This window comes from Lepisosteus oculatus, chromosome 6, assembly GCF_040954835.1.
Source record: "Lepisosteus oculatus isolate fLepOcu1 chromosome 6, fLepOcu1.hap2, whole genome shotgun sequence".
NCBI lineage: Eukaryota > Metazoa > Chordata > Actinopteri > Semionotiformes > Lepisosteidae > Lepisosteus > Lepisosteus oculatus.
Genome location: NC_090701.1, coordinates 49,276,332 through 49,290,778, shown reverse-complemented (window position 1 = coordinate 49,290,778; position 14,447 = coordinate 49,276,332). Strand labels below are relative to the sequence as shown.

The 14,447-nt window shown below is 38.7% G+C and overlaps 1 protein-coding gene across 1 annotated transcript; it reads right to left on the bottom strand.

Moving 5' to 3' along the window:
* Window positions 1–10,153: 10,153 nt before the first annotated feature.
* On the bottom strand, window positions 10,154–14,443 carry chchd7 (coiled-coil-helix-coiled-coil-helix domain containing 7). The gene is made up of 4 exons (XM_006633915.3): window positions 14,254–14,443; window positions 11,368–11,450; window positions 10,931–11,029; window positions 10,154–10,559 (listed from the first exon to the last, which is right to left on the bottom strand). The coding sequence occupies exons 2-4, from the start codon at window positions 11,431–11,433 to the stop codon at window positions 10,455–10,457; spliced, it is 270 nt and encodes an 89-aa protein (XP_006633978.2). The 5' UTR covers window positions 11,434–11,450; window positions 14,254–14,443; the 3' UTR covers window positions 10,154–10,454.
* Window positions 14,444–14,447: the final 4 nt, after the last annotated feature.

Here is a 14,447-nt window from a genome sequence, read left to right as displayed (position 1 = left end):
CTGGCACACAATGCCTCCCTATTATAATTGTATAATACAGCCAAGCAAAGTAAAAAATGGAGAAAAAAAATCTACTGTGCCTTATTAATTTTATTAATTCATTTTAATGTCATTCTTTTGGATTTACACGTTTTTGGACTTTTTTTTGCGTTTTTGCATTTGCGAATGAGCACTCAGACTCAGAAAGTCATTTACTAAATGAACAATGAATCTTTCTGGTTTCATCTGGTTGACATGTTTCATTGACTTCTCTTGACAACTCAGAAAAAGAGCATCAGTGAACAGAAATAATGAAGGAAAAGAATCAGGATATTTGTTTCTAATGCACCTACAGTACTTTCTGTGCAATGTGAAGAATGACACACAGAAAGGCTGGTTGGAGGGACCCCTGCTGGCAAAGTAGAGGCACACCAAGTTGGTATAAGAATCTGAAAGTATGAACCAGAGCCTCTTCAGAGGATGTTGGTAGTTTATGATGGTGACAGCACATATGCTCCCTTGTGATGCTGCAGAATGACAGTTGCCATTAGTGCTTGGTCGTTTATCTTTGCATGTTCATAGCCAATAGCTTGCTTAGAGTCTGACATAAAAAAACATACAAAGGAATCAATTGTGCTTTGCCACGGCAAATTTGTATACCAGCAGGATTTGCAGAATGGAAATGATGGGAGGAGACACCCATATTTGATTAAACTCTGCTTATGCTGGAATCATGCACTAAATATTGGATGACATCAGCAATCCTGATGTGTGGAATCGCAGTGTTTTCTGAAGGTTCACCCAAAATAAACTGAAATCTTGGCCAGTGTATATGAAACAATAAAAATGTGTACTTAGTAAATATTGTGGTATTATAGATTGGTTCGTCTATTTTTACAAAACGCTGTAGATATGTTGTGCCTAGTTGACTGAATTGGACAATTCTTATAAATCGATATTCATATATGTTTTTCTGCTGTGCAAATTACACCTTTGAGCTTTTGAAAAGTGAAGTAATAGTGCAATTGTTTATTGAATTATATATCTATTTACAGATTCATATATCTCAATAACATGAAAAACCCACCTTCCTTTGCAATTGATTAAGTATAGAAGCATAGAATAATCTCATCCTATAAATTCTATTTATGCACAGTCTTCACTTGAGCACCTATGGTGTTGTGCTGGTTGGTGTCCAAAACTTAATTTCTAAAAAAGTCATTCCATTGCCCAGTCAAAATGTCAAAACATTTACAAAGACACTTAGAATATTCGTCCAATGTTGGCAATACTGGCTGAATTGGCTTCATCACTCTGTTCTCCTCCGCACTGAGAGCTGGTGTGTGGTGAGCGTACTGGCGCACTATGGCTGCCAATGCATCATCAAGGTGGGGCTGCACATTGGTGCTGGTGGAGGGGAGACCCCATGACCTGGAAAAGGGCTTTGAGTGGATAGTCCAGAAAAACGCTATATAAGTGCAAGGAATTAATATACTGTAGATGCCTCATATTACCACTTCCTGTGCTCCATCTTTCTAGTGATGGTTTGACTGAAATGTCAGGTGCTGTCTATGTGTTGATCCTGTTCATGAAGAAAGGTGTAAGAAGGCTTAGATTCATTTCTCATTCCTTAAATCATTCCATTTGTATCAGTCCTGGCATTTGATGTGACAGATTTTAAACTGGGAAAGCTGAAACATTTAAGAAGACTCGTGTTTTCCAGCCATCTATTTTCTAACAGCTTAATCTATTTCAAGGCCAGGTGTAGCTGGAGCCTGTACAGGAAAGCAATGGGCACAAGGCAGGGTACACCCTGAACAGGACGCCAATCCATCCTAAGGCACACCCAGAAGCAGACACATATACTCACACTAGGGCCAATTAATCTACCAATCTGTCTTTGGACTGTGGGACAAAACCCATGTGAACACAGAGAGAACACACTGTACAAACTTAATGCAGATACTGTAGTACCCCAAGTCCAGAATTGAAGCCAGGGCCCCAGCGTTTCAAGGTAGCGTTGCAAACCACTGTACCACCATGCTGCCCAACTATTCTGGTTTTGTGAGCTTAAAATCCACCACGTGCAAAAAGGTTAAAAAAATGAGCATATACCACAGTACAAGTAATCACAACACAAATCCAATGTTATAACAGGTAGCCTACCTCTCTGCTTTTCAAACATGCAGGAGTTCAGTTTGAATACAAAAACTACATGTTCATGGAGTGATATGTTCATTAACGGTCAGAGGGTTCTTCCAACAGATAGAAACATGCATATTCTACACAGTAATTTTGTTGCAAACACACATATGAGTTATTTATGACTTTGAAACAAAGGTGCCGAACAAAGCTTTGGTGCAATTTGTGTTGCTGTTGCATAATACTTTGCCAAAGTGAAATAATTCTCTTAACACCATTTTGGAATTTTTTATGGGAATGATAAACCACTTGATCTTTCAAAATTAATCTGTTTAAAGGTTTTACATTCTGAAGCATGTTAAAAAGCTGAATCCAGACCTCCCACTCTTGATAACAACCTATCTAATCATAACATTGTCTATTGCTGCATGCACATTAAAAATTCTATTATACAGATGAAACTTGACAGAACACATTACTCACTGGTCTACATGACAGATGAGTAGGTGGGTAGTTTTTTTTTGCATCACCATAGACAACGCTACTTTACAATAAACTACCCGTCATTTAATTGTATATATTATAGAAGTTTATTATTAATTGTATGTATGTAAATTATGATTAAATAAGCCGTGGAAAGTCAGAATATATATTCAAAATATGGTTTATAAATCGGGGTCTATCCTTTTCCTCCACTTGAAGTGATTTGTTATTAATTCCACTCTACAACCTCAGCCTCTCGAGCTGGCAAGATTGGTGAAACGAGGGTCGTGCATGTTTTCCTCAAAATGTTGAGGAAACTGTCAACTGACTGTCAAGCCGTCTTCGTCTTATTTACTTTGCAAGACCCACAGAGTCTACAGTGGAGTCGGCACCCAAAGGAGGGATAATACTTCCCTCTCGACAGACTGCAGGCTCAGAGGCTCTCAGGAAGTCTAAGAGATCTGTGACAGAATGCTCTATCCCCTGTGCACTGCAACACTCCCACACACAACCACATGCACTTTACAACTAGGCTATTATTTAAATATACAAACTTTTAATGTATTTCACTAACTTTTACTGCTCCGAATCTAGTGACTTGTTCCAAGCGGGCTCACATGTAATTAATTATACACTTAATACCACTGGAATGTAAGAGTTAACCCAACACACATTACACACATACGTACAGTACATGAGAAACAGCATTCCACCATTTTGTAAAAACCCTGGCTTAGACCCCAGGTCCACAGACCCTCCGTAGAGGCTGGATTTGTTGCTGCCTGCATAAAAAAATGCTCTTTCTTCAGAAGGGCTAAATGTTTTGAAGGGCCTCCACTCTGGTAACAGAGAGTGGCTTCAGTTTGGATCTCAGGGTAGTGTACTGTAGTGTTGTGTAGTCTGACAAGATCACTGTTGCACAGGAAGCCAAGGAGATCCTGGTCAACTCTGGCGATACTCTGCCAGCTCAGAAACAACCCTTGTGGAATTGTGGTCACATATGGCAAAGGACATAGCTCACACTTTAGCCAGTGAGATCCAGACCTTCCAAAGATGTGCATTTAAAGACTGAAACACTTAACCTCTTCCTTAGAATTTCTGGGATGGCACATTAAACTCGGACTTGGCCTTGAGGCTAAAGACCTTGGGACAGTGGGAGATGGGTAGAGTGTTATTTGCATAAACGAGTGGATAACTGTTGATTTATCACTTTTCTAACCACTTTATCCCATACAGGGTAGTGGAGGAGCCTGAGCCTATCTTGGCAAGCAATGGACAGGAGTCAGGATACACCCTGGAAGAGACACCAGTCCATCACAGGGCACACACACACACACGCACACACACACGCACGCACGCACGCACGCACGCACGCACGCACGCACGCACACACACACACACACCAGTGCCAGATTTTCTAGAAGCCAATTAACCTAACAGACTGTCTTTGGACTGTAGGAGGAACACTGGAACACCTGGAGGAAACCCACACAAACACAGCGAGAACAAACAAACTCCGGACAGATAGCATGCCAGGAACTGAACCCGGGTTCTGCGAGCCACTACGCTCCTCACACATCAACTGTCAGTGGGGAGGAGAGCAGTTCTATTTTTCATGAGCCTCCCTTATGCAATCTGCCTGCAGTTTGTGGTTTAAAGCAACAGCCCCTTCGGCTCTGGCAATTGTGATTGCTGTGGGCTTCCCGGCTATTGTCTTTGCTGAGCATGCTTCCCTCTTCCCTCTTTTCGCCTTTATTTCCTACTAAGTGCATGGGCAAAGACTCTCGAGGAGCCCCTGGAGACCTTTTATCCATTAATGGAGCTGTAACAGCTATTTCTTGAAAGAACCCCGGGTATTGGCTTCAACAACAAGGCTGTATCGCTTCTTCCTTACTCTCACACCATAAAGAAGAAGATGTGTAGAATAGTTAAAATAACAGGAGGCGATCTGACTTGTGTCGCTAGTTTGGTAGTTAGTAGTTAAGTGATACAAGGATCTCTTCCAGCTGTTTCTTGAAAGAAGCCTGGGTATTGGCTTTGGAATGGCTGGCTAGCTAGTTCCAAAGCACCACAACCCTTTGAGTAAAGAATTGGCTCTGGTTCCTGATTTTGAATACATTTCCATATACAGTAGTTTCCAATTATGCCCTCTGATTTATGTGTTCCTGTCCATCACAAAGAACGTCATCAAAAGCCTTCTGAAATTCTAAATAAATCATATCACACACCCTGTGTGTATCCATTACTGCTGAAGCTTGTTCAGAGAACTGCATAAAACTGCAACTAAAGGATTTTTTCAAATTTAACTGTAAAATTAAAGTGCACTGCTGGAAAGAAACCTTTTTAGCAATTACAGGTTGTACAGTTGGTGCTTTGGATGTAGGCAAATGGTGCCATCTTCCTGCAGCTTCAGTGTTTAGAACAGAACAATTGTAAAATGAGGCTCTTGAAAAAAATAAAATAACCTATGTAATTTAGACTAAACCAATGTAAATGAGATCCATATCAGATATAATTTGATGAGTATGAAGACTGTTCAAAATCAAATAAATTCAATAAATTAGACTTTACTATAAAATGTACAATGAAAGGGCAAAGGTAAGCTGTGAACAGTATACTGGATAAAAATGTAGGGTTATACACTGTAATTGTAAACTACCACATTGGTATGTACTGTATATGTATGAAACCATACTTTTTATAATAAGACTGTATATTATAATACAGTACACTGTATTTTATAGTTCTGTGCAAGGCAACAAAAATACACTAATTAACATTAGGGCACTGCTGTCTTTTAAGCTTATAAAATATAACTGCATGCAAGTTCTATAAACTACTGATGCTAATTCACTATACAGCCACAAATACACATTTTACAAGGATTTTACAATTACCTTTTAATATATGTAATCTAAGGAACAAAGATTAGAAGTCAAAGTTTTAATCTCATTTTAAATTTCAAGAAAAAATATATTTCACTCCCCCATAACCACTCACAACATAACAGGATTAGTAAGATTTAGGTCAATCCCACAACATTGATCTTTTTACTGTTTAGAGAACATTTTTGTTATTTCTCTGTGTGATTCAAATTGGTGTTATGTTAAAATGTGAAGTGGCGTTTAAATATCTAATCATTCGAATGTGTAGGCTCTTGAATGGGCATGTTTCCTTCAATTCTGGGAACATCTGCAGTCCTTGGTCCGGAAATACATTAATCTAATTTTTGGCAGTCTGTTGGTTCTTGGTTTTGAGAGTTTTCTTTAAAACAGGTGTGCACCTTGAAAAATTGACTACTGTTCAGGTTCCTTGTTCAGGTTTTCAAGTTATACAGCTACGACATTCTATTCTTGCTTGTTTACTCTAGGATTTTAGAGAGGCCTTTTAACATATTTTTCTTCTTTTTAAAATGTTTTACTTCTCAGTAGTTGATCTGTCTGCTCAGAGTAACATTTGATCCATGCTTGTAAAATATTTGCTTTAATTTGTAGCTACACTTGTCAGTGTATAATTATATTTTGAATAATGGCGATCAGTTAAAAATATTAGAAACATTTTGATGTCATTTTTTAATATAACTGAACGCCTTATACATGCAATACTATGTATTTTTTTTCAATTATTGTATAAAACTTTTATAAATCAACACAATATTATTTCAAAAAAGAATCTTAAAATATTATAAACAGGACAAATAATTCCAAATAATGGTACTGTCTAGGGGGAAATACATCAATTTCCAAACCAATAAACAGCACATAATTGTTAGTGCTTTGCCATCTCTTACTTACAAATCCTAAACACTTAGTTGCTAAAAGGGAATTAAAATTATCTTAAAATCAATTGGTTATATTAAATTGCGTGTTCCGTTGGTACTTCAAAATGTACCATTGCAAACATTCAATTTCACGAGGTAACAGCTCCATCTAGTGTTCACAAAAGACGAAACGTATTTTACATGTTATTATGCGTAGTCTTACTAATTCGTTTGTAATGACCAAACTCAAACAAGTCAGTCCACCCGAAAACAATAATTTCCAAAGATGTCACTTGACGGTAGATTATGAGGTCTCTATAATGGCAAGCTACCAATAGGAGGTGAACTTAGAATATGTGAAAATTGTGTGTACCTGTTCTTTTTGAGATCTTCTGAATATACAGTACACTGTGCTTTACGAACCTCAGCGTAAAACTACGGTTTTCAAGTCTGGCGTCCCGTCTATCGTGTACCCTGCGTTGTGCCCGGTGCTTGCAGGGATAGGCTCGATCCCTGACTTGGTTAGAAAATTAATCACACATAGTTATAATATTGTACTAAATTAACATACTGTACATCAAAGCAGTTTGTAAAATATCTTTAAACACTAGAAACCCATGTCCTGTTTGAAAACATTTTGAGCACGTCTTGTTCCTTGGTCAATATTCAGTGACATTCTCCAAACATGCAATCAGACTCCACCGTCCATTAAACCTGAACAATTTCAGGTGAAATAGATAAGCTTGTTGTTGTGTTTCTGCTTTTAAATCTTTGGTGGTGTGCATGTTTACCTAACATGTTATCAAGGGCCAAGCCAGTCGTCCAATGTGAATGCAAGGGAATTCACTTGAAAGAACTCAGGTGAATTTCATGTCCAAGTTTGTCTTTTCAAATTCTCAACAGAATTCCTGCTTGGATATTAAGAGTGTGTGTAGTATCAAGATAGATACTTGTACCTATCGTCTGTAAATAAGAACAATAAGAAATGTGTCCACAAAAAGGCATATCATAAAAGGCACACAACAGAAAGTTTCAATCATCAATTTGCTGTAAGCATTCATGGCTAATGTATGACTTCAGAAGCTCAATAATCATTAGTGAGTGAAAATGTTCTATTGTTAAATAATAAAGAATGTAATAATTACCAATGACAGCAAATAAAACATGCAAAGGCCCTGTTGTGTTCCTGAAAGTGTGTAAAACACCCTTTGCCTCAAGGGTGCTGTTCAGGTTGTTTTTGAAAAGTTTTTGATATGTAGTCACGACCAGTGGCAAAACCGTAAGGGGTGTTGGAAACATGAATTGTGGTAATCCAGATTGGTAATGCTAATTTGCAAGACAAATGTAAGAGTTTGCAATAAAAACATTTTTTTACTGAATTGTATGTCAATAAGTAAAATATATTTAAATGACCCTAGATGGGCTCATTCTTCACAGCAGTAAACTGTAACACCCTGAAGTGAACTGAACAGCACTGGATACATGCTCCACAAGCAGCACGAATCGCCCTGAATTAGGCATGAATTTGATTACATTTGAATTGCACTCCATACAACGTGCTATAGCTGTCCCTCACCCTTTCCTGCAGGGTGGACTCGTATGTGGAATGTGGGTATGTTATTCACAATTTTAATTTAACATTTCTGTAACTATGAATATCAGGTATGATTTAAAGGGATTAATTCAATCATGCTATCAAGGCAATGTATTCAAAGTAAGAGCACAGGAAGGGTTTAGAACAACAGTGTGCAACTTATCATTTGCTTCATCCACTTGGTATTGTTCTGCGAGCCCAAAGCCATTTTCCTGAAGGACCCAGGTGATTCAGCTTCTGCACTGATATGATAGCATGTTTCTGACCCATAAAGGCGATGGGATTAAAAAGAAATGGTTGTTCTTATTTCTATCTCCACTTCTGATTACATTATGGATGCCCAGTGACAGGTTCTCATACCAAGTATGATGAAGTGGGTTGGGGTTGCATGTGTCTGTCATTCTCAGGATCTTGAATAAGTCACTCAGATTTCCCAAGTGTTTTTAATTCCAAGTCAGAATGATTCATTTTTTCCCTACAGGTTTTTACAGGTCATATCTTTTGCTAGTGTTGTTCTGATCACTCTTATACTTTCCTCTGCATTACAGAATTGCACATTTGCTGTTTTTTTTAAACCTTCAGTTAACTAGACAAGTGACGTGAAAACAAATTTTTGGTTGTTTGGCAATCTGGGTGAGGGTACTCATCTACAGCATGCAGCTGTGTTTAAATGGAATATTCTGATTGACGTTTCTTGCCCAACGGTACAAAGGCAGTGTCTCACCCAGGATTTGAACCCACAACAATTGCAATTTCAAGAAATTACAAATAGCAGACAATTTAGCCTATCTGCTCTAATTGTTAATTCATCCAGGTGGAAGCTGCACATTGGTGGGGGTGGAGGAGAGTCCCCATTACCTGTAAAGCACTTTGAGTGGGGTGTCCAGAAAAGCACTATAGAAGTGTAAGCAATTATTATTCATCCATTTCTTAAAAGTAGTCTGGATACCAGCTTCAACAACTCTGATAAGAGTCCTAACCACCATATTTTAGTATTGAAATTTTGTTAACCACTAAATCAATGCAGTGATCAGTTAGTACAAGAAGATAGGTCTAACAACTGTGGTTCAGTAGTCATGGTTAACTGGTATGAAAATCTTATCCAGCCTTTTCTTCAAAGAACCTACTGTAGGTCATCACTTTCAACAACATGGCTGAGGTGCGTGTTCCACGCTCCCACAACCCTCTGTGTACTTACAGTAAGTGCCGCCTGTTCTCACTTTTATATGCACTTCCCTGTAGTTTCAACCCGTGTTGTCTGGTTGGTGTTTCACTCTTCTTTCTGATTGAAATCCACTAGCTGTGTCCATGCCTTTGAGGATTCCCAAGACTCAAATTAAGACCATTCCTGTTTTTTGTGTGTTATCACGGCTCTTATGTGGACCCAGAGCAGCAATATTTTTATTATGGTGAACATATTATTTATAAAAGTGATCTTACTAGCGTACTGTACAGTTTTAACAAAGCATTCTTTGATTTCAGTTCTGCATTTTTAACTACATAAGCTTACGTTCCATCCAATATTGTCTGCTTACAGTGTCTAGATTTCCTACAGTATCTAAATACATACATGCGTTTATGTATACATATTATTTCTATTGAAAATAATGTGACAACAGAAACATCTACATTTTTCTCCTAACTAGCCTTACTGGCTTCAAGCTCAGTGTTAAATATTTTTTTTTTTACTTTCTGTTATCATTTTATGGTGCCACAGGGGAGCAATGGTTAACAACGCTGGGGCCCCGGGTTCAATTCTTGGGATACTGTACTATTCGCATGGAGTTTGGATGTTCTCCCCATGTCCGCTGGAGAAAAACTGGCCCTGGTGTGAGAGCGTGTGTCTACGTGTGTGTACCCTGCAATGGACTGGCGTCCTGTCCAGAGTGTATCCTGCCTTGCTGGAAAAGACTCCTGCTCAACCGCGACCTCATAATAATATGAGGTAAAATAATGAATGGATGTTAGCATGGTTGTGGTTTACCATTTTACTATCCCTAAGAATCTGATTGCCACAAGTACATTCCTTTAATTTAGTATTCTTCTGCAACCTCACCTGTAAGAAGAACTGGGAGTTTGGTCTTGTAAGTGCATGCTACATTAGCAATTTTATTTAGACAGATCTCCCCGCTCTGCTGTTACACCTGCAAAAAGGTCACCCATATCTCTATTAATGCCTGCTCATTGATATACACTTTTGCATTTATTAAAAAAGTCTTTATTTCAATAAGGTCTTTTAATTGCCCTCAGTTATTTATTGTCAGTTGTAGAATCCTGAAGAAGTCTCGCAAATGTACAGTGAAGGGCACACTGCCATTTTTTAGAGCCATTATTGGCAAAATAACATGGGTACATCATAATTGTTTGTTATATATCTCCAGAGTCAAACTGCCACATGTAGCACGCAAAATTGATAGACTCACACTCTATGAATGCATTTGGTGTCATCACAGAACCCAGTTGTGAAAACTAAAAAAAAAAAAAAAAACCCAGAAATTAATATGGTTTCCCTCCCAAGGCTTCTAAAATTTTCTGTCTCTCTTCAGCAGCAGGCATGTCAGGTTTAACTCCATCACGTCTCCTCTGAATCATTATGTTGTGCTGGGAAACAGGTGAGAAAACTGTGGTCAAGTCTCTGATAAATCATAATGCCACAAAGCATTTTACTTGTAATAGTAACCATAGCATTCTGATAGTGCTGATCACAGTTGTTTTTTGAATCTCATAAGATCAGTCATAACCGATAACTATATTACCAATCAAGAAAGTATACTATGAATAAAGATAATTTACAACAGCTGCAACTGGTAATATATGGATATATAAATAAATCTACAAAACTGAAATTGCTCATTAGGAAATAACCAAAATGTACACATACAGAGTATTCCTGTCAATATTAAAACGCTACATATAAAAACCATAGAGTACACGACATGCAAGTATATTTCAAAGAGACCAGAAATACTTACCCAGAACTTTCTGCAGTTTTTGTATCTTAGGAAATAAGCTGAACACATGTCTCTATTGTAGTTATTTCCATCTAAACATTTTCTAGAACCATCAGTTTCCTTGGATAAAACATAAGACAAAATCACATTTTAAAAGGACAACTATATATTGTACAGTTGTGAGAAAATCTGTTATATGGATTTCTGCATGGAGGCGCCTAAAATAAATAAAATCAATGATCTTGGTTGTTTAAACTATTTGTTCAATAAAGATATGGCAATATACAATGTTGTGTGTGTTGCTTGTTAAATAAGATTGTCTTTATTTAGTATGACTAAGATGAAGATCAGATCACATTTTGGGACCCATTCATTCAGAAATCCATATACTGTAATTCAAACCTTCATTCAATTCAAAGGACACTTTTTCTGTTTTCCTTACACATTTCAGTATTTACCTCTATACATGGATTGGTGTCCTGATCTCTAAGTTTGCGTGCATTAGGAGACATCTTCTGTACCATCTGATAAAAGCCTGAAACTAAAAAAAGGAAAAACATCTGTACTAATAAAAGCAAGATTATTAATGGTCACTTCACTCACACTGCTAATACTGAGAGCTTGTGTTTGTAGACCTTATCTAGACACATGAATGCTATGCTACCACTGCTATGCCTAGTGAATACATCTATTAAAAATATAATCAATAGACTAAGATTAATATAGATACGCTGATATTTCCGGATGTATAAGGGAAAGTTAGAAGTTTTTGAATGAGCAAGTCGACAGAGTTTCAGAATAAACTAACTCTTTCATTCAAGGTATGAATAAGGCAAAAGACAACAGAGATACTCCAAATCCATCAGTGATTTTACAGAGCCATCATACTCTTTCGACAGCACAAATCCTTTAACTCTGATTGCTGCTCTCTCTCTCTCGTTCACTTTATTCTGCACCTTCACTGACCTGCATTATCTGACTCTTCGTATGAGCTCTATAATGCAGCTACATTCCATACAAACTCATAGCCAGGCCGCAGTATTCAACGTGGCAACTCAACCACAATGTTTCCAAGCAGACCAGATTGTCTGAACTGACTCCCAGTACTGCCTCACCCGGAGCTGTAAAGGAATTACACAAGGCAGACAGTGGACACTGGTTTTCCACCGATCCTCAGGTTAAGGACACTCAAGGACATTCACTTTCTTATTTTTAAGCCATGCCAGTGTTGCTTTGGCCTTGTGCTTTTGATCACTGGCTCCTTGAAAGGTGAGGTTTTTTTTTTTTTACCAGGGTGTCCTCTACTATTTGCCTGTTCTTTACTCCGTCCATTTTCCTAACCAGCTTTCTGGGTCCTGCTCAGGAGAAGCAGTCCTATTGCAATATGCTCTCCACCACGCTTGACTGTAGGGTTGGTGCTGACAGGGCTGGTTCTGCGTCAGATGTAACACTGTGCAATCACACCAAGAAGTTCCAGTTCTGTCTCATCACACCACAATGTCTGCAGCATTAGAAATGCCCTGAAGCAACCTACTTGTGGGATATGAGATGGCTTTGCCATTCAAAGCCAGATTTCTGGAGTGACTGGGATATCGTTAACTGATGCTCACTTTCTCCCCTCTCAGCCATTGAACTCTGTAGCTCTTTCAAATTTGCTGTTGGCCTCAGTTACCTCCTTGCCTGCTATTCGGTTTGGAGGGAGATCCTGATCTAGCCAGCATCTGGGTGGTACCGTACAATCTTCCTTCCAATTCTTAATGGTTAATTAGATTGTTCTCGTAGGAAAATTCAGAAACTTGCATATCTTTTCAATATTATCCTTCTCCAGAGCTGTGTTTTCAATGACTATCTCTAACCTCCTTTAAAAGCACCTTAGTGTTCATGGTTGAGTCTTTGCTTGAATTACACTATCTGACCAAGGAACCTCACAGACAGGTGTTTTTATTCTGAAATAATGCACATAGAGGTCATTCCACTGATTGTGTCTCATTAAGGTAATTTTGTACCTACATTAATACAGGCCTCCAATGGCATAGGGTTTGAATACTTACACAATAACGAATTTAACATTTTTATGTATTATCTTTTTTATTAATTATTGAATTATGTACTTTGCTTTGAATGAGTGGAGTACGTGGTGTTAATACTCGTTTCTACTTCAAAGTTATGTAATGCCAGGACTTCAAGTTTTAAAGCTGTGCAAGAGTCTGAATACATTCGCAAGGCCCTGTTCATGTTCATGTATTACGAAGTATGGCAGCAACTAACATACTGTACGTCCAGTTCATGGATCTCCTAGCAGGTTGTTACCATTGAATTTTCTTAGAAAATACAACAAACCTCTGGAAATTACAAGACACTAATGTCACAAATAGGTTTCTGTCTCTTTAGGGAAAACAGTAACTTTTAAGTAACTTCTCATTCTTCAATCCCAGGGCAGTGTGGGGTGGTTGTTAAGGCTCATAAATGGAAGAATGTCAGCTCTCCTCATGGATGGAACAGTCTTTTTGTACCCTTGAGCAATCTAGCTCACCCAATGTCCAGCTGCATAAACTGTTAGAAGTACACAGTAAGCTCTGCACATAGGTGTCAAACAGTTTAATAATATGTTTTACACAAGCGATGTATGTGTATGTGCTGTGTCAATTACAAGATGGCAGGACCTGTCCATGTTTGTGAAACTTTTCGGGAAAAGCAGAAATTGTAGGACAGCTCAAGGTTATGGGTCTCTCCAAGCTCAGGGGTTATAATATTTGCAGTTTCTGGAAATATTTGCGGTGCTAGGGTTCAGTGCGACGATCTTGCTAAGTGTCCTTGGAGGGACACTTAACCGCCGGGGCCACCACCAGAGGCTGCGGGTTACCTGCTCATCAGAAAGACCGCAAACTGCCTCTAGTACAAATCACGCGATTAAAGCCCTCTCAGATGGGCAAATAAACTGGAGTACCTGAACACAGCCTACTGTACATGCCAGTTTCCCGTCTTCCACTATCGGCCTTCATTGCACACCGTGTGCCGCGTCTCCTCTAACGCAATCCTGCCGGTTTTCAACACTGTAACCTGCGAGCCCGACAAATCGGATCGCAAAATATCGTCCGATTACCTATTTTTCCGCTCTAATTTAAATTGCATATTGCCTTGGAGATCGGCGAAGTCCACGCAAATGCTGTATTTTTGGAGAGCGCAGCCGACTGTTGTTATCGAACTGATTTCAACGACGGTCGCGGAATTTCACGACAAGGACCATCTTAATTCGCACGAATGGTTGAAATCGTATCGGTAACGAATTATCCGGGTTTGCTTTACAGAACTCGACCTCTGCAACACTGTATTTCAATACTCACGTTCAAACCACACTCAGGACGTCATTTACCAACACAACCACCAGACTTCGCCTTAGATCTGCCCCCTTTTTCAGTGACAGTAACAAGCGCCAACCGCGGTTTGATCAAATTGGAGACTGACAGCCATTAACGTGATTGAAAGGCCTAACAGCCACAAGCGGCTCGCAGCTCCTCTTCTTCTCCCGCCTTTCGCC

Coding starts and splice junctions, on each gene's coding strand:
- chchd7 (XM_006633915.3), bottom strand. CDS start 11,433: ATGGTACAGAAGATGTCTCCTAATGCACGCAAACTTAGAGATCAGGAC. Junction 11,030..11,367: donor ACACCAATCCATGTATAGAG/GTAAATACTGAA, acceptor GTTTTATCCAAG/GAAACTGATGGTTCTAGAAA. Junction 10,560..10,930: donor AAAACTGCAGAAAGTTCTGG/GTAAGTATTTCT, acceptor CCTGTTTCCCAG/CACAACATAATGATTCAGAG.